The sequence below is a fragment of the Photinus pyralis genome, unplaced genomic scaffold (assembly GCF_008802855.1).
Source record: "Photinus pyralis isolate 1611_PpyrPB1 unplaced genomic scaffold, Ppyr1.3 Ppyr1.4_LG1, whole genome shotgun sequence".
In the NCBI taxonomy this organism is placed as follows: domain Eukaryota; kingdom Metazoa; phylum Arthropoda; class Insecta; order Coleoptera; family Lampyridae; genus Photinus; species Photinus pyralis.
In genome coordinates this window covers 41,944,660-41,965,693 of record NW_022170249.1, presented here as the reverse complement: position 1 = coordinate 41,965,693, position 21,034 = coordinate 41,944,660, and the positions used below count along the sequence as shown (strand labels likewise).

At 37.6% G+C, this 21,034-nt stretch overlaps 1 protein-coding gene across 4 annotated transcripts in view; it reads right to left on the bottom strand.

The window, feature by feature from the left end:
• LOC116168781 (Down syndrome cell adhesion molecule-like protein Dscam2) overlaps positions 1-21,034 on the bottom strand; it is a 164,277-nt gene that overhangs the window by 2,695 nt on the left and 140,548 nt on the right. For 2 of the 4 annotated variants that reach the window (XM_031484766.1, XM_031484787.1), the window contains exons 4-20: positions 13,657-13,923; positions 6,625-6,881; positions 5,643-6,573; positions 5,303-5,596; positions 5,134-5,253; positions 4,906-5,079; positions 4,430-4,858; positions 4,208-4,375; positions 3,898-4,157; positions 3,642-3,852; positions 3,431-3,586; positions 3,136-3,380; positions 2,478-3,084; positions 1,552-1,845; positions 1,363-1,497; positions 979-1,316; positions 3-75 (exon numbers count right to left, since the gene is read on the bottom strand). In XM_031484766.1, coding sequence (XP_031340626.1) covers positions 3-75; positions 979-1,316; positions 1,363-1,497; positions 1,552-1,845; positions 2,478-3,084; positions 3,136-3,380; positions 3,431-3,586; positions 3,642-3,852; positions 3,898-4,157; positions 4,208-4,375; positions 4,430-4,858; positions 4,906-5,079; positions 5,134-5,253; positions 5,303-5,596; positions 5,643-6,573; positions 6,625-6,881; positions 13,657-13,923 — 4,959 coding nt within the window. The remainder of the gene's footprint in view (positions 1-2; positions 76-978; positions 1,317-1,362; positions 1,498-1,551; positions 1,846-2,477; positions 3,085-3,135; positions 3,381-3,430; positions 3,587-3,641; positions 3,853-3,897; positions 4,158-4,207; positions 4,376-4,429; positions 4,859-4,905; positions 5,080-5,133; positions 5,254-5,302; positions 5,597-5,642; positions 6,574-6,624; positions 6,882-13,656; positions 13,924-21,034) is intronic. The other 2 variants (XM_031484780.1, XM_031484772.1) reach the window with 2 other exon arrangements.

Sequence of the window (21,034 nt, the reverse complement as noted above, 5' to 3'; positions counted from 1 at the left end):
ACCCTGACTTTCTGAATGTGGATCACGCAGTCTTCCTCCTTTTCTTCGAACTTTGGTATACTCTGGTTCTTTATTCTTAAATGAAAAAATATATTACCTTCTAGAAAATACATATGCATTTAGTATTTGATTTTTAGTACAAGATAATGATCAATAAAGGGACTTTGGATTTTCTGGAACCCCCCAAACCAGCTATTCCATTGTAATACTACCATTTTCATCGTTGTTTGGTTATAGGTTAATAATTGGGGTTTCCACATTAGATATTGAGAAAAAATGAAAAGGTTTAAAAAACCTAGTCGAATGATTGGGAGAGATGTCCAATTCCCCACTTAATTGAATGTTGGCAATTATGTTAAATCACATTTTAAAGTATTTCCTACCCCAAATGAAACGTAAAACGTTATCTATACATCAACTAGACCTGTGGAGCGTAGCGAATTTGTTTCTGCAACTTTCATTTCCATCAATGGTAGACACGCACCACAGTGCACCGTGTCGGTAATAAAAAGTCAAAATCCTTAAAAACGTTTTATAATTTTACTGTAAAAGAATCTAGGTACTGTTGCTCTGAAAAATGCGTTATTCAATTTGATATCCCTAAGAGGTCTCTCCATGTGATAGAAGAATACAGAAATATTAATTAGGTACATTCATTTTAATTAATAATATAATTAATATAATTAATTAATTAATTAATATAATTAATATAATAATTAATAATATAAGGGTAGTCTTGACTTAATTTTTTTAGGAAGCCTGTGCTTGTTTAGATATCAAGATTGCTAAACATGTTTTTCACTCGGTAAAGATTGAGATTAGCTCCTTGAAATACGAAATGTCTCAAATAGTGTTTGGAACTCGAACTCCGTGAAAAATAGTGCCACATGAGAGAATTAAGAAGTTACTGTTTAAAAAAAAAATTATTTAAAACATAAAATAAGTTACAGACGAAAAACCAAAATAAATCAAACTTACGTGTCCTAACTTAAACTTATCGATAGGAGGTGGTTTAACATCATGATAAACAAAAGACCCGCGTACCGAGTGGTACGGGCCGCTGTAGATGTTTCCACTGTAGGAGCTTTCACTGTACGCAGGTTTCGACAGCTGAAATGTGGCATACGGGCAGATATCTTCAATGTAATCGGCGGAATCCGCTTTATAAGTGTCCGGCTCGATGGCTATTGGTTGCTGCGGTCTACCCACGCGTACAGCTAAATATTGCTGATCTCGATTTTGCTTGTTTTGGATTTGAGCTATCGATGGCGATTCGCCCAGTGAACCCCTTTGGCCTTCCCGCTCTTGTCTAATTTCTACAATGATTAATTGTACATACACAACATTTGTGCCGTCACTTACTACGTCTCCAAAATATTGCAGCTATAAGGGCTATTAAAATTACTATCGATAGCACGATCGGAACAATCACTCTCGCGTTGGCATAGAACGACTGGTCACCCGAATGGGACACTGGTGGAGATAGTTCAGGAACGACTGTGTTGAATTCAAATATTGATTCAATCATACAAATTACTACTACTGCCTTACCTCCTAAGAGCGTTAGTGTAGTAAAATTATAAATTGCTGTGGTGTCGCCGGCATTGTTGTACGCTGTTACTTTTAGCTGATAGTCGGTTGCGGGCCATAATTCGGTTACGCTATATATCCGTTCTGTCGGCTTTATGTGACTTGAAGCTGTTATCCAGGAGGACTGCGGTCGTTTCTTGTATTCGATTACAAAATGCGAAATACCACATCCACCATCACCCCACGAATCAAGCCATACTGTTACTACGGTCGCATTCATTGTTAACATTTGCGATTGTTTTGGTTTTACAGGCGCTATAAACATTTCTATGTTAGTAAACTGCAAAGATGATAAATAATACCGAATACACATAATACTCTTCGGGAAATTGGTACATAATGTACCTATATTTAAACATAATATATTTTATATCAAATTAAAATAAATATTACCTTTTGCAGTAATAGAAAAAAAACATAGATATACCTATGATTTGCAATTGTTTATAAGAATTTTTTCTTGGTAACTACTCTACAAAAGTTGTACTTGAAAGTGTAGTAGAACTAGAAACATAATTATAGAACATTTGGTTGAAAATTATAAAAATATGTAGAGGTGCGAGAAATAATCAATATATTGATAAATAGCGATAATTGAAGTTGACGTCTATCAATAAATATAAATATGGTTAATTATCGATAGACCTCGATTATCGATCATGATCGATGATTCATACATAAAGAGTGAAAAAAATTTGGATCTTCTTTTCACAGCTGACCATTTTCATAATAAGAAAAGGTTATCGATAATATTGATTGGCAATATCGATATCAAAAACCGATAATATGGATAATCGATATTATTGATAGTTTTATATTATCGATAATTGATAGTGAATTTCTATTGTCGCGCAGGTCTAGAAATATGGTCTCTGTTAAATACATACCAGTCCCCTTTGTGTTGTCTGTCACCACATCACACGATAAACCAGTGCCGATTCGATTAAAGGCGGTAATATATAACAAATATTTGGTTCCGCACCACAAATTTCTCAACATGTGTTCATCCGTTCGTGCCGAAATTTGAAGCTCCTCCCAATCTCCATGGTCTCTCTTATAATTAATTACATATCCTAGGATAGGGGATCCCCCATTTTTTTGGTCTGTCCACCGTAAGTGAAGGCTGTCGGTGAATTCTGCCACTACCGTTAACATAGGCGGATCGGGAGGAACTAACACCTTCAAACTGTAAACGATTTCGTCTTTGCCGTGCTTGTTTTCGACGCTGCAGGAATAATTCGCTTGATCGATACTTTGAACGTCTTTGATTTGCAACGCGGCGTCCGTAGATATCGATCTACGGCCACCGACCTCCAACGGCAACTCGTTTAGATGCCAGGTGGGAACTGGTAACGGATCTCCTACTCGTTTACAAGGTAGATACACAGTTTGTTTCCAGGCACTTACTATTTCTCTACCAAAAGACGCTATTTTAGCCGGAATCACTCTAGATGGTGTTACTGTGATCACACGCGTGCTGTCTCCTTCCCCAACCTGAAAGATGCACATTGTCTACCCGAGTTTAATAAAGAAGCAGGTACTTACCCTCGTTGATGCGGTAACCCAAAATTGATATGTGGCAGTTTCGTGTGATCTACTAACTTCGTGTGACTCATGTGTTGGGCTCAACACTTTCTTATGTGTTCCCGCTTCTCGTCCGTCCTCTAAGCTACTCATATAAAATGTATATCCTACTAGTATACCGTTACTGTGTTTAGGAGGTAGCCACGACACTAAAATTTTGTTTGTGGAACTTAAGATTGCTTTAATATCTGCAGGTGTTGATGGAACTAAGGCGTTATTTTTAGATTAATTGTTGTATTTTATAGAGAATTGTTACCGTCTTCTTCAGTATGGCAGTAAACGGCTTCAGATCTGACACCATCTCCACTTGCAGTATAAGCCAAAACAGTGATGCTGTAGTTAGTATATTTTCTTAGACCTGTTATTGTTGTGCGTAATTGTTGAATCACTTTTGTTTGTTGATCGTCCTTGTCTGTAAATTGAGGAAGTATTATTGAGTCGACTGGTGAATCGTTACCGTTACGGACCTAACCATTCACTAACGCAGTGATAAGTAACTTTGTATCCTTGAACAATTCCATTTTGGCCTTCAGGAAGAGGGGGTTCCCATGATATGTGTAAACTTTGTGCACTTAAAACTGAGCATTGAACTTTTTCTGGAGGCAGTGTGGGAGCGTCTTCCAAAGTTCGTATTGTTATTGGCTCGCTCGGTGGACCAGATCCTCTGCTGTTGTACGCCTAAAAAGACTCATCACTAACCTACTGTGCGATAAAACTTCATACCTGCACAATAATATTATACGAAGCATACTTAGATAAGCCTTGAAGAGTTGCTTCACCACCAAAGTGTTGCCGGACCTCGACGCTCTTAAATGTATAACCCTGTGTTGGTATTACCGATTGGGATGGGAGTTCTTGATAACCCACATGGTACCCTAGTAGGTTTCCATTCCAGGTGTTCCGTGATGGTGGTTCCCAAATGACCAAAATTTCGGTGGAACTTTTTGCTTCAGCTCTAATATCCAAAGGAGGCCCGTTTGGCACTAATAATTTTATTAAAGCCATTATTAGTTCTTACAAAGTAATAGGTTACCTTCTTCAAGGGTGCTGACCTGAATAGTCTGACTCGGTTCACTAAGACCTAAACGATTTTCGGCTAAAATTCTGATATGATATACTTGAGCAGGATGCAGATTTGGCAGAGTGGCACTTTCATGAGAACCAGGCACTATTTGTTTGGAAGGTTGATTCGGCCACATATCTAAAAACTGAACTTAGTAGTAACTTCATATACTAGGACGGTAGTTAAAATTACCTACACCAAGTTTGTACTGGATGATATAATTACTAATCGGACTGTTTCCATTGTACGGTTTTATCCACGACAGTCCGATACTTCTTGGCAGTTGTTCCGTCACCCTAACATTTTTTGGAGATTCGGGTATTTCCTGAATTATTAAGTGTATGCTCATTTCGTCATGCCCATACGCGTTAGTGGCATAGCAAGAGAACACTCCCGAATCTTGTCTAATTGTTCTGTCAATGCCCAATTCCGATACCATACCTTCGGCTAATCCTTGCTGCCGGATGGAATACCTTTGGTCGCCGTCACTAGAGATGTGTTGACCGTCGACTTTCCATGTAATTTCCATCGGCGTATCTCCTAACGCCGCGCATTGAAGATGCGCTTGCTCTCCCTTTGCAATTTGCAGTTCTTTCGTTTTTTGCGGAAAATGAGCTGGAGCTGAAGAGAATTCCTTGATATTTGATATCTGTCAATTTATTACCCACCATTCACCTTCAAGAAAATTACTTTGCTGACTCCGGTTCCAATGTTATTTTTGGCTTCGCAAAGATAATGGCCCTCATCACCTTTTAATATGTGTGCGAAGTTTAACGATCCATTCTGATATTGGCGAACATTTGGTTCGAAAAGAAATTCTTTGTATTCGCCTGGTTGTTCTCCTAATTTTTCACAATGAAATTCTGTTGTTGTGTTTTGAAATAATCATGTCTTACCAACAGCTTTACGCCACGTAACCGCCGGATTTGGATAACCAACAGCTTGACAGTGGAGAATCGCCTCTTGACCAGAAGCAACATTAGCATCTGCTGGCTCAACTGTCCACCGTGGCGGTACTGAAAACTTTTCTTAATTAACATATCCTACGCCTAAATGAAATATTACCATTCACCGTCAATGGTACAATGTACTTTTCCGAGCCAGCAATATTACTAGCAACGCAAGTGTAATTTCCGCTATGAGTCGAACTAACTTTCTCTATGATAAGCGACGATGAAAATTCGTCAATTCTTCGCACTGAAGTGCCTTCGACTACGTTATTCGAAATCGTTTTTCCGTTTCTTTCCCACCTAAACGTTATCGGTAAGTCCCCTTCCATAATTTGACAGGTAATTGCAGCTCTCATTCCTTCCCTTAAAATATCAGTCATTGGATTTATCGGTATAATTTTCGGCGGTACTAAAATTGGATTTGGTTATTTGAATTGGAAAATGTACCAATCTACCGTTAATTTGAATTTCCAAATCACGTCTCGATGAATGTCGTTGCCTATTTTGAGCCTGGCAAGTATAAGTTCCTGCATCTTCAGTTCGTTGCGTTTGCTCTATCACTAAAGTGCCGTTTGTGTAAACGCGCTGTCTCCGATTTATCGGCAACATTTGACCGTCTCTCTCCCACGTAATTGTTTCAATGGGGTACCCTGCCACTGGACATTTAATAATCAAATTCATACCAGCCACTCCCGTAATTTTCGGCATCTCTCTGATAAACGGAAGTCCATAAACGTTCACGCGAGCACTGTGCGAAATTTTGCCAATGGTATTATGTGCCGTACAAGTATATTCGCCCCCGTCTTCCGATTTGATATTGCTTATATTTACGTGACTGATTACATCGTCCTGAATAGTCACGTATTGCCCAACTAAGAACCTCGAAGAATCGGGGATCGGAAAGCCGTCCAACGTCCAGGTAAATTGTGGAGGTGGGTTACCAGAAGCGACGCACTTCAGTGAGACCGTGGGCCCTGGTTGGAGGGTTTGTTCCGAAAACCAATAAATTAATTCTGGTCCCGCGTCTCCCATATCCAACTCCGAAATCGCTTGCGCTTGATCCCAATTATTGCTCACGATACATTGGTACATACCCCTGTCGTCTTTTGAGAGTTGTCGAATTGTCAGTCGAGGTGGATCAGCCATCATTTCAACCCTGCTGTCTGGTGCCACGGGTTTTGAATTATGTAGCCAACTTATCTGTGATATCGGGTAGCCTCCTACAATGCACTGGAAATTTGCTTCTTTTCCAACATCGACAATTTGAACCTGAGGCTGCACATGAACGGATAGCGGAGCCGTTACTTCTAACGTTACCCTCACACTTTCTTCCCCTGCTGAGTTATTCGCAAAACAAATGTAAGTTCCACGATCTTCTAGACGAACCTACAATTACGATTTAATGCGACATCGTCGACTTTGAGTTCGAGATCTCACCTTCGCTATTTTCAAAAGTCCGGCAGAAATAATGGTGATTCGTTCTCCTAAAGCGACAGGTACAGTTTGCCCTTGCAATTCGCGTTTCCAATAGTATCCAGGTACAGGACGTCCTTGTGCTACGCACGGCAGTGTTACGTCATCTCCTAGTGCTACCCGTCGAGCGTTATATTTATCCACCGTAATTCGTGGTTGCACATTTCCCTTCGGTTCCGTGATGATTACCCGTCCTGGGTATGCACTGATTTGTACTTCACCTACAAGAGTAAGACATATTTGATTAGCTTTGGAGTCAATTGAGAGCAACTTGATAATGCATTGTGAAGATTGTTTGAAAATTCAACGTAGTGACGATTTTTATAAATGTTTAAGATCCGATTGATATAACCTCCCCAATAAAAAATTGGGAGGTTATTGAAATCACTCCAAATTTCACCGGATCTTTACGTTTCAAAGTTCAAGGAGTCCAAAATAGGTAGTGCTTTTAAAAAATGTCTGTATGTACGCATGTGCGTATGTATGTGTGTGCGGCGTGATCTTGTAAAGAAGGTTCAGCCGAAATTATCCGGCACCGATTTGGTTAAAGTTTGAAACAAATGTTCCTTTCAATGATCTCGAGAGCGGAAATCCTTTTGAAAGAGATTTGAAACTGGCAAATGCCTTTTTGGAAATGAAATCGATATTCATTGAATTACCTATAGCTTTCTAAGCAGACCGACTTGGCTGACATTTTGTACCAATGGTCTCTGTTATGGTCCTGAAGATTTTGGACACGATTGGAAAATCGGAAATGTTCTCTGGCTATAAAATTAGTTCTATCGCATTGTCCAATTTGGTTTCTGTCCATCGTTCGAACCGTGAGATATTTGTTGCTTGGCCGCAAAAACTGTGGCAACTTTGCGGCGATTCACATACATCGGGCCATTCTCATTACCGTTTTATTTTTAGCGCTTTTTTTAAGAATAAAAACTGAAACTAGTTTCTATCCTTCATGGTTTGGTTTGGCTTGGTCCTTCATGAAAGGTCTCAACGAAAGGAATTACTTTCTACCAACCATAGCCCTCCTCCTCGACCTCTTATCGTGATCGGGTATATGCCCTTATGCCTCAAGAACGAATTGTCGGTAGAGGGTACTCTCAAAGGGCGATTGAGTTGAGACGTCTGCAAGAAATATATCCATTGGTGATCTCAAAACAAAAGCTATTTCGGTTAAAAAATGTTGAAGTCGGTCTTTTTAATGTACTCGCCATCATGATCTTATCGAAGTTTTTTTTTGGTTTCTTGTTGAATTTATTTCGGCAATATATTTATATTCATTCGCGATTTCCAATTTATCCCTGATCAACTATGTACCTAAATTGAGAATAATCGTCTATGAATGTGAGCAAATTATTCCTTGACATAGTTTGTATCGGACCATCCGTATGAACAATTCCAGTGCCGCAGTTGATTGACTTGAATACTTCTTAGGAAAAAGTGATCGAGCATGTATACCTTTCATACATGTGTCCCATGATGCTTTTATTCCACAATCTACAACATGTAATCCTTCAGCCAAGCTGTTCGGTTCCATTTTTCGAATTGCTGCTGGATCTCAGTGTCCTAATTTACGATGCCAGTCGTGTATATAATTTTATCCGCTTTGTTTTTGTTCAATTCAATGGGTAAACCGTTTTTAACGAAGCGGAGAACAGAGAATATCCTTCCATACAGTACTTCATTTGCGTTAGCGAATTTTAAATTGTCCATACGTCCTTAAACATCAATTTACCACTTCCTTTACCTTTAACTACCACCATTTCCCACCCCAATAACCACTGTTATGCGATAGTAAAAGCGAGTCGTGAGAATTGCATCGGTTCCGTATCGGTTTTTCTGTTGGGCAACCAATTAAATAAGTATCTAGTGTTTGTGTTTGGGTGAAATACGTCGGTGAAGCTGCCGGAGGTCTGCGGGTGGGGGCGAACCGTCCTCTTGCGTTGTCGGTTTTCTACTCGGAAATAGAGGAATGGAAAGGAAAAGGTGGAGGAGACACGCATTGATCGTCTAAGCGAAGTTAGTGTTAATTTTAAAACAATCGCGCGCGTGGAAGAGCGACGTAAGAAACAATATAAATTAGCGAAGAAGCCGCGAAAAGTTTTCATCTAATACGCATATGAGAGAAATATAACGTTCACCACAAAAGTTCATTCATTTTCTTCAACGTCCACTAGGCAGTAATAATTTTAATTATACAGGGTTAGTCATAAACGTGTGGCTCACCAAAGTGCATTTTTCTTATCACCCTGTATGTTCGATATTTTAATTGTTTCAATGTTAATCAAAACTTCTAAGAAGCATAATGCATCTAAATTCAGTCGTTTCTGGGTTATCGAGTTATGAAAGTTTGAAACAATTCGCTATTACGCTTTTTGTTAATTTCAAAATATGCCTTTTATCCACAAAGAAAAAGGGACAGAGCTTCACCGGCAATGGATATAGTCGAGAAGGCCGCGAAGAAGTCGGTACGCGTCAGCTCGCCAAGGGCGACTCGCCACCGGACCACTCGCCACCGACTGACTCGCCAACGGGACAACTCGCCAACGCGACAACTCGCCAATGCGACAACTCGCCAACGGACGACTCGCCACTGCGACAACTCGCCAACGAAATATTTTTCCCTGTTTAATGTGTCGTGTCTACAGTTTTTCGATAAACTTTTTTTTACAAAATTAGGGAAATTGACTATTGCATTTATGGGATGCATTTGTATGACACATTAAACAGGGAAAAATATTTCGTTGGTGAGTGGCGAGTTGTCCGTTGGCGAGTTGTCCCATTGGCTAGTCGGTCGGTGGCGAGTGGTCCGGTGGCGAGTTGACCGTGTCCCACTCAAGTTGTAGGTCTGGATTGTTCCTAATTTAAGAAACACTTCAAAATATTCCCTAACAAGGAAATAAAAGCGTTGTCACACCAGAGGTTGGAGTTTCGGGTCCGCACTACTTAAGAGGAATTAGTTTTAATGGTTCCAGTTCTATGGCTTCAATAATCTTTTCTTCCGGTTCCAGTCTTTTTAAATTTATTTTAGTTATTCATTTTGCGTATTTTATTTAAGGGTTCCAACATAAATAAATAAAATTAGCATTAAGCATGACTAATTATTGAAAAAAAATCATGCACAAAGTTAAAGTGCACTATTATGCGCGTTCGTCTCACCTCTGTCAACGCTCTGTCACATATTCTTCAACTCGATTACTGTTTTTAATTCATTTTCGGTATTAGTTGCTCTAAAATATTTTCAGGTTTTTTTTGTATAAGGTTAAGTTGATATAAATAAGTGGAAGCTCTGAATAAAAGTGAAAATTTTGATTTTTGATCTTTGAAATTCATTGCAAATTTTACAATGAGCGCAATTCTTGCCCAATGAAATAAATATGTTTTTTTCTTTCGCGACCTCAAAGGAAGCTCGTAAATTGCCCTGTCATCTCGGTTTTCAATGAAAGATTGGTTTAAAGGACTCATGGATATATCCACTTATAGTTCCTTTAAAATATATTGCAGTCTCAGATTGTTAATCTGACAACTGTTTGGTGAATCAACCTGGTCAAAGTGCCACAACTTGTTGAGATAGACTAGAAAAAAATCCAAAACTTTATTAACCGAAACGCTAAATACCTATCAAATAAATCGAATACCTATTTGCTGTAAAAACCTGATTCCGCAAAAAAAAACTTTTCGTTAGGAAAGAATCCTAAGTTCGCCCAAAAACGTATAATAAAAACCCATATGAGTCCTCAGATTTTAGCGTCAATGTATCCCCGCCCGCACCACTTGTTGTGCAGAGGCAACGAGTAAGGAGAAACAAACCAAAAAGTAATAGAAAAGAACAGCTACCGTCTGGTTAAATTTATCGTGGGGAAATCGAGACGATATTATGTAGGATTAGTACAAGAAGTTCTTGAAGAATACTTGTTCTTAACCAATTTTATGCGACATAAAATACAGGGTTTTTTTTATCTAGAGGACCCAGATAAATGTCCAGCCATGGCTAGATACAAGATGAAAACCATATATGTATGAACCGAAAGTTTTCCATACACCTGATGGAATGATAGATATACAAATGTTATGTACGGGTATTATACAGTGCGCAAAATTTAACTAACATACAAATCTCCTATGTTCAATTCTTAAATATACAGCTCAAATACCTCTTAAGATTTCATCTTTTTCAAATGGTTGCCAATAAACGTAAATGTCTGAATTATTTATTAAATTAAGATTATTAATTATTAATAAAATGCATACAAAAGAAGACAGGCGTATTTCAATAATCACAGGATTTATTTGCTAAATATTCTGTTATAAATTCCGTCAATTGGCACAATGCACAACAGCATTAAAAAATCTCATGTGATGATTGAATTGTTAATGAATATTACACCAGAAAAAGAACTTGAACTGTTTTAATTGTCGAAATTAAGTTAAATATTTTAGCGTAGGTACTACGTATCTAAAATAACTTCTAAGTTTTTTTTTTATTTACACTGCTGTCAATTTGTGCGTAAGGTGGGTTACATAACTGATAGGCATATTAATGCATTGACTTGTATATTTACGAATTGAACATAGGAGATTTGTATGATCAGAGTTAAAATTTACGCACTGTAGGTAGCAGCACGTTTGCATTAACGATATACTTTTTAGCGCATTTCCACAAAAATAAAAAAAAATGCGCTATTGTGGCCACTTTGTCCGTCCGTCCGTCCGTCCGCTCGTTTTGCGACGCTACTAGTTTTTTATCTTAAGAGCTATTGTTCTACTTTTTTCGCTATTTGGTTCGTTATGGTGTCGAGTCTTGTACCAAGGAAGGAATTTTTTCTGTACCGCTTACAAAAAAAGTTATTGTAACAAAAACAAAAAACCGTTTTTTACATGTTCCATAATTTTACACTTTTGTCGTTTATTAACGATCCTAGAGATCGTTTATAATTTTGCATTGCTATCTGTCGCCTGCCGGTTGGTCTCTCCGTCTGTTCCTTTGTCTGTCTGTCCATCTATCTGTCCGTGTGAATGTGAAGGATAACTTTGTTTAGAAATGTTCGATCGCTTTTACATCTCCGTTAGTTATGAACTGAATTGCATGAAATTCAATATGGGCATAGTTTTAGCCATATAATACGCAATGCCAAAAGTTGAATCGAATCGATTCAAAATTCACAGTGCCCTTTTCGCATCTCGACCATTTATAAACCGAATTGCAAACTTTTTTATTTATGGAAGAATTTAAACGAAATTTGATACATAGGCAATTGGGATAAAGGAAAATCAAACGCCAATTTCAAAATTTGGTTTTGCGCATGCGCAGTGCCAACTTTTTTATTTATGGAAGAATTTAAATGAAATGTGATCACTTGTGAGGCACTTGGAATAAAGGAAAATCTAGCGCCAGTTTCAAAATTCTATTTTGCGCATGCGCAGTGCCAACTTTTTTATCTATGGAACTATTTAAGTGAAATTTGATACTTAGTCGCTTGGAACAAAGGAAAATCTAACATTAGTTTTAAAATTTAGGTTTGCGCATGCGCAGTTCCAACTTTCTTATTTAGAAAAGCATTGAAGTGAAATTCTTCTCATAAACTAAAATTGAAGTAGCACGTCAACAATGGATTGCCCATGTGCAACGCTATCTTTCATATTTGTGGCCGGATTTTTACGATTTTAACACAAGTTGCATCTTACAAATGGGAAATGAATGCAAGTGGAAATGCGCTTTATGTAAATCGTTTACGATTACTTTTTAACTTGTTTAAGCTTACAGCAAAATTTTGTAATCCTGTGACGCTATGCATTGGGCTATTGTAGATTGTTAAACAGAACTAATTTTTTTAAAAGACAGTTTAGGCTTTAGGGCCAAAGAAAGTAGTGTAGGGATACTGTACACTCAGGAAATCACATAATCATAGGCATGGGCGCCGCCAGGAAATTTTGTAGGAGGGGGCAAGCTCACCATTAATATGGACGTGAGTGGAGGGGATAGGGTATGCAAACTCAAGGTTACGTGCCAGTAACAAACTTATTGCGTTTCATTTTATTTAAACAAAAACATAACTCTTCTATTATCTGTTCCAAAGAGATCTATGCACTTCTCAACAAACTCTTCCTGATTGTCTTTTATAAAATGTCTATGTACGGACATCAAACAAAGACCACTAAGTCTGTTGTTTCCAGTCTTGTACCTAACCTCACCTAGTTCTCATTCTCAGTTTCCCCAGATTGATCATTGATATCTAGAGTACAGTAAAGAATAAGAATGATTCACTCGCCATATATAGCAATAGCAAACGGCAAACCGCACCGCGTTCACTTCACAAATCACAAACACAACTCGCTTAAAGTAAACTGTTAACTGAAGTGTGAGAAATAAATGATGCAATGTTGCAATAATGCAATCCAAACGCAACACGACACTGAGTCGCTGACCTGACGCAGTCGTGACTCGAATCGCGCGCGAACGAAAAGTTAGTATTAAGTATAAGTATTATAATTATTATACAACAGTAGATGAATACGCAACGCGTGGGAAACGATTACATGGCCCTTGCCCGTTGTGTTGCTTACGACAAGTGTTACCTTTTATTTTTCACTTTTTCCAGGGGGGGGCCAAGGCCCCTCCTTGCCCCTATGTAGCGGCGCCCATGATCATAGGTATTATAATTACAATGGAAACACGACCAGAATCGAATCGGATATTTTCATAATATATTGAGCCAAGCGTACACAGTCAACCTTATACACCTAAATTCCTACGTGCCTATAATAAAATACCACTTCCCCGCTTCCTTTGATGTGTAAAGGTAACATCGCAGTGAAGCCTTTAACCAAACCTTAATCTTTAATGAAGCCCGAACGTAAATAAATCAAACTTGGAGGAAAAGCAAATACCTAAAATAAATTTAAAGTTACAAACTTAGTAATACATTTAAGCTTATTCAAACTATGAACTAAATCTGCGCTGGAACTTTTCGACATTAAACCGACATTTTTACTCACCAGTCAAACGATTTACAGTTCTGCACGTATAGTTTTTATAAGAGTCACTTGGCCCCACATTGCTGATGTATAGATCACCATTAGCCAGTACAACGTATTTTCCTCCAATATCTGTGTTAGGGTAGATATTAACCGTTCCATCTTGCACCCAGGATGTCACCATTACGTATTCGGCAACATAACTCGATATCTTGCATTTTAAAACAGCCGTATTTCCCATTATAACGTACCCATCATAAACCTGGACGTCGTATTTTTGTTTAACAACTGAAAAGAGAAGGGACATATTAATAACTAATGGTCTTCTGGACTTCCTATATAACATTATTTACACAATGTGTATAAAACTTTAAGAAAATTACAAAGTTCGAATAGCTTTCAGAAACTCTCGGATCACGTTAAATTTGCAATATTCCTAAAAGTTGTTTTAATATTTGATGCCTTCGGCGTAACTTCAATTTAACTCTGAGTGATGAACTGAAGCGCAAAAAGGGAAAAAAGGGTCGACCTTAAGGATACTTCTTGCCTTTCCCATTATTTGCATAACCCAAACTTTTTCTAAGCAATCTTTTAAAACTTCCAAGTCTCGGCCCCTGATCAATATGTATTCAATTGGAATATATTTCGCTCATAATTTGAATGTTGTACAAAACTATCCACACGCGCAACGAAAGGTATTCGTGGAAGCTCGACAACTATTTTGATTAAAATGTACTGAAAAGCTATTGACACAGCTACCGTTAAAACTGTACACGATTGAATTTCAAAGGGCACTCCGCAGACCGCAAACGACCAGACGTTGTAAATAAATCCTCCAATCGATTTTCTAAACATTTTAAATAAAAAGGCGCTCGGAAACTTATGATTTACGTCATGTTTCGTTGACAGTATTTTCACGAAAATGTGATAAAATACAGCCGGGATTGACAGTAACTTTCCCAAAAATTTATTTCCGGCTGATTAATATTAATCCGATTTGAGTGTATTTCAAATCAAACATTTGGATGAAAACTTTGCTATTGTATGCGCTTTGTCTGTTGGGAGATATACTGGGAATCGTAACCAGAGAAACCAACACAATAGTTGTGGGCAGTTGCGAGTTAAAAACGTATTGTCACGTTATTATAATGTTATGTGTTTTCATGTTAATAAACGGCATACATAACATTGTCTGTCTGGCTGTCTATTGACGGGCAATTGTTACATTGTCGCAATGGCGAGTCATTTGGTGACGAGTTGTCACATTGGTGAGTTATCGCCTTGGCGAGTTGTCCCGTTAGCGAGTCAGTCAGTGGCGAGTGTCCGATGGCGAATCGCCCTTAGCGAGTTGTCACGTACCGATTCAATTAGTGTAAAAGTGTACAAACAATTTCAGTTGGAAGTGTAGAGGAGACTGACCTCTGAACACACATCTTTCTTTGACATCTATGTTTTATGTAACAATTGCCCTTCAATAGACAGACAGAGAATGTTATATGTATGCCATTTATATACTTTTTTCTACAACTGTCAAAAAAACCTGTCATTTTCTGACAAATTTCAGAGAGCGAAGTACTAGATTTTTAAACGGTTAATTAATAAGTAAGGTTGCTCCTAGCAAAGCAACTTGCGCGAAAACGTGAAAACAGTAAAAAAAAGTATTTCGCGCACGGAAAAACTTGTACCTAAACAGAAAATTAATGAATAATCCGTTCAGTTCTAGAAAAAATGTTGTATATAATACGAGCGCGAAGTTATTTCGCCAAGGGCCACTCGCCTCCAGGCCACTCGCCACTGACTGACTCGACAACTCTCCACTGCGACAACGCGACATTTCGCCATTGCGACAATTTGTCAACGGATGACTCGTCATTGCGAAAACTCGTCAACGAAGAATTTTTGTTCCCGTTTAATATGTCGTACAAATGAAAATTCAATTTGCATTTCAATGATATTGCAAATGGTTAGATCACAAACAAAACACATTGCCAGGTTCTTTCCAGTTTTGCATTTCCTTTATTTATTGTTAAACACAATATATCATGTATAATGATCACTAGTTATGTAAAAAATAGATTCCTCGGTTTCCAAAAAAATGCAAAGCGCCAACGTAGACAGGAGTAGTAAGAGGTCAAATCGCCCATCCCGTTTTTTATGACGTCACATCTGCCGCGCTCGGATGGGCTGTTTCATTTTGTGGCGGTTAAATTGAATTTGTACGGGAGATTTGAATTTTGAATATCCGGATGTCCGCCATTTTGTCACGGTAAGTTTGAATTTGTGCGGGAGTATTAAATTTTTGAATTTGCGGATGTGGGCCATTTTGTTGTAAATTTGAATTTGTGTGGGAGATTTGAATTTTTTACTGTGATTGGCTTTGGAGTATTCTTTGGTGCAGGTTTATTATAGATCCGGGAACTGAGCTCACTTCTCTTGATGACATCTAATTTACATTAAGAGGCCGTTCTCTGCATACGACTAGGAAAGCTCTTCAATAGAAATTATATGGGTCGAATAGCGTGTCGAGGTGTGGGAATTTTGAGTAAATTGGATTCTATCCCGTGTTGTTAGGTGCCGATGTAAAGATAAAGGACACATCTATGCCTCTATTGTAACAGATTTTTGATTTAATACTCGAATTTTGCATAAATAATTGTGGAAGTAAGTACTTGATATTTATGGTATTTTCGGGTGCCGTAATTATTAATATTTAAAAAATATCAAATAGTACATTATATATCAAGGTAGAGAAGTACAGTATTATTGCCTGAGCACCAAGATTACATCTCGAGGCGCTTGCGCCGAAGGGTGTAAGGTGCGAAGGCAATAATAGACTTCTCTACCGTGGTATATTTATACTATTTTTTTCACTACTAGTGCTTGAAGTTCTCTAAATTAACATATTATATTGATAAGAAAGTGAACGGTTGGACAGAATTGTTTGTTTCTTAATTTAACATGTCAATCAAGTACGTGGAAGTACAAGTCAAACAGGCCGTATTTTGTTCTGTCATTGAGATATTTTCAAAGAGTAATTTCGTTCCAATTTTTTCAAAATGTGATAATTTTAGGTATGTAATTTCTCTGGAAATGGCGGATGGTGGCAATTATTCATTTTAGAGAACGTTTATTCAGCGAAATTTCAGGTTGTGTTTTCTAAAAGTGACAGCGTGTCAGTTCTCATTATTGACTACTAGTTAATAATGTCCACATTATTAACCACTTTGAACAAATGCCGAGAAAGCCTATACTTTACAAGTGGAAAAAAGGTTAATAATCATGTCATCAGACGCTAGTAGTGAAAAAAATCTGTTACAAGAGAGGCGTAGAAAAAAGGTTTTAGAATCCAACGTGACTTTGTTGATGTTACTAACTAACACCGTTTTCGAAAAAATCGCTAAGAACGGAGCCTAAAATGCGTAACTATTTCATATACGTAACCGCCTCTTAAGGTAAGGGTTGCGTTTTTATGTTTTACTCATCTGTGGTCTATACGTGGGCATTTGTGTTCGAAATTTCTGCAGGAAATGCTCCCATTTGCCTTTGTATTTTCAGCAGAACGATCATTTCTGGATGTGCTCGATACCAACTGGTTCCGTGTCGTTCACTTGTCTTTTGTATGACCCGGTTGTTTACTTTTTAAACACACATTATAATTTTTGGGACGCGGACATTCATTGGCATAATGTTCCTCGGACGCACTGCCTCTTTCGGTTTGCCGCCTGCGCTCTCTAACTACCTGTGGCATCGTGTCTCACGTTTTCCCCATCGAATAATATTGGTCTCGCCACGATTTTTGTAAAGTGCCTCGCCCCAATCCAAACTCAATCTTCACGTGGTGTTTGTTTCTCTATGCGTCTCTACGAGACTATTACACTTTCACGTAAGTTAAAAGAATTCAAACTGTGGCTACGAACGGATTTTCGTTGGGGTTGTGCGAGGGTGCACCATCTCCTGTTAAAATCAACAGTTTACTTTTGTTTTTTTTTTGTATGCCGTACAACGTACATCATTCTATTCGTAATAAAGAATGCTACTAAATACAGTATGTATTTTGTTACGGACCATATACAAAAATAAAGTTCATGATTTCTTCCAAACGAAAATTTGTCAAGGCTGTCTTGTAGAGCTTAAATAGTGGCAATGGGAAAGTGTTTTTTTTAATTTTTTGTTCAAATAAAATAAGATCAAAATCGGTAACTTTTGGTTTTTCTGCTATATCTTCCGAAGTAATAGGAATTTTTGTTTTTTTTTACAGCATGATAATTACTCATTAATTGTGCAACTTTTCCTTGATTTAACCGTCGTCGTATCTTCTATGGTTCCTGAGATCCCCATGATATACCTCCTTATCTTGGACTCAATGTATAAGACGAATGTGGAAACTAAATTAACCATTGAAAAGCCAAATACAAGCAATAGAGATGAAATATATATGGAAGGTATAAAACATAACAAATAGTGCACGAAATGTCAGAGTGGGGAAAAAATTATCAACTACGATGGTTTGGCCATCTGAATAGGATACGTGAGTAAAAAAAATATTGGAAAGAGAACTAGAACAAGCCCTAACAGGGTTGGAGAACTAAAAGTTATTCTTAAATCAAAAGACCAAATGTAGAAAGATGCCAAAAACTGCCCAAAAACAAGATTTACTTTTTTTCTGTATTTATAATAATGTTATTATGTGATTTGCCAATTTAAAGGTCCTGGCGGTTACAATAAAGTAAATTATTATATTTTTTTCAACGTTAAGAGAAGTGGGTTGAGAATTTTTAAAATCTTCTTTTTCATACTTTTTCATTATTTATTAAGCCGGTTAGTAGTGCCTGAGCCGTTTATTATCGAGGTTTTACGAATGTTGGTTCGTTTTTTAGGGGAATTTCTCGAAAGAAAAAATTTCTCTCATGTGATGGTTTTGTCCGTCTGTCTGTTTCTCGTCTAACTCGAGAACGAAAAGAGACAGCGGTGTCAAACCTTCGCCAATCGATTTCTACGAGTTCAAGGATCAGAGCTATTGAATACAAGCCGGATTAAAAGTCTGGTTTCCGAATGCGACTTGAATGGCAAAAAATTCCCCTTCTGAATATCGTATGCAATTCTTCTTGTTTTACTTGACGTCAGCGCCAGGCGCGAACATATGCCAATATCTCCAATGCATATACAATTTTGGACGAAAAAGTTCTACCTGACGATAGGGTAAAAGGTATAACCACTTATATCTTGGGAAAGGGGTGTCAGAAAGGGGTTCTCATAAAAGAGGTGTGGCAGGTCTAGGCGAGGCGGGATCAAAAATTTAATCGCTTATATCACGAGGACGGAGTACTCGCAGAGGGGTTGTGGTGGGTCGAGACCTGCGAGTTCAGATCTTACATCGTGAGTTGCAAGTTCGATTTGAGTTGAGAGCCGAGTTTGATCCACTTCTTTTACGTAGTGTGCATGCACTAGTGAGGTGTGATGAATAGATACGAGATTCAAATATAGAACTCAGGAAATATGCCAAATGCGATATCAAATACATACGTATACAGCCAAAAATGTGTTTGTCTGGTGCCTCGGTGCCCGGAATATTTTTACGCGGATAACTTTTGTTTTTACATAAGATTAGAATATACTTCCTGTGAATCAGGACGGCACTCAACTGGTTAAAGCTCTTGCAATCAGAATAACTACTGTCGGCGCAAAAAGTATGTGCACCCGAGTTTAAAGATTAATAAAAAAATAACCAGTTGACCTATTTTAATGGGAGGGGTATCAAATTAAAGCTCGTTTAATTTTGCGTTGATTAGGCCTAAAGGATATTTTTTCCATAAAATTTAACTACATTTAGAACGCATAAAGTGCAAAAAATGCCCCTTTTTTGTGATATTTCTCGTTACGGTCAAGTTTGGAGTCGAATAAAACGAAAACCACCCCATGAAATCGCTTCAAATTTTAGTATGCTATGCATTGAACCTTTCTAAATAAGTAGTTAAAATTTTAGTACGAGAGTAGAGGCTAGAGCCATTTATGTAAGTTCCGATTTTATCAGAAACGGGAGGTCGCACGAACTTTTAAAGTACATCGATATCAGCGGCTTATTGTCAATAAAACAATAGATGTACTTTTAAAACTATAATTTGATTAAGTTTGTCATAAACATTTTTTTATTTTTTGGAGTTTTTCGCTTTGCATGTCGCGTGTATCGAGATGCATGTGAAGGATGCGCGCGAACTCCCAGTCCATTAGAATGTTACTCGCCCATGCATCTTTCTTATACGAACGTAGGCGATCATTTTTCACAAGGCTCAATGCCAAAAAAATGTTATTAACAAAAATTTGAAAATACCAGGTAAAATGTTTTGAGAAAGGAGAGTAAAACATTAATTATATAAGAAAGTTTAATTATACATTTTTCACAAATTATAATGGTCTTACAATCAATTTATAATTATATACATGGGCAGTGGAAATTACAATAAAATAAACATTCTAATGGACTGGGAGTTCGCGCGCATCCTTCACATGCATCTCGATACACGCGACATGCAAAGCGAAAAACTCCATAAAATAAAAAAATGTTTATGACAAACTTAATCAAATTATAGTTTTAAAAGTACATACATCTATTGTTTTATTGACAATAAGCCGCTGATATCGATCTACTTTAAAAGTTCGTGCGACCTCCCGTTTCTGATAAAATCGGAACTTACATAAATGGCTCTAGCCTCTACTCTCGTACTAAAATTTTAACTACTTATTTAAAAAGGTTCAATGTATAGCATACTAAAATTGGAAGCGATTTCATGGGGTGGTTTTCGTTTTATTCGACTCCAAACTTGACCGTAACGAGAAATATCACAAAAAAGGGGCATTTTTTGCACTTTATGCGTTCTAAATGTAGTTAAATTTTATGGAAAAAATATCCTTTAGGCCTAATCAACGCAAAATTAAACGAGCTTTAATTTGATACCCCTCCCATTAAAATAGGTCAACTGGTTATTTTTTTATTAATCTTTAAACTCGGGTGCACATACTTTTTGCGCCGACAGTAGAATTCTATTCGTCAATGAATAGTCATTGCTCTTTAGAATTTCCGTGTACATAATCAAGAAGTTTGCTAAATCGAATTGAATTTGTTTGGTTTCTCGTTGGTCCTCAGAACACAATTCACAAACGGAAGCTTTTTAACTTTTTAAGCCAAAATGAACAGGTTAGAGAATTTATTAATTATATTTGCTTCGTCTTTCTCTTTCTGGACAATTTGACGGAATTGAAGGCAAAAGTTAATGTTATGTAAACTCAATTGCGAAGTTCGACGGGCTTCGTAAAATCGACAGCGTCTGTAATTGCGCAAAGAGTCAATCGAATAAAGTCAAATTGATATTTTACACCATCTTCCTAATAATAACCCTTCCAA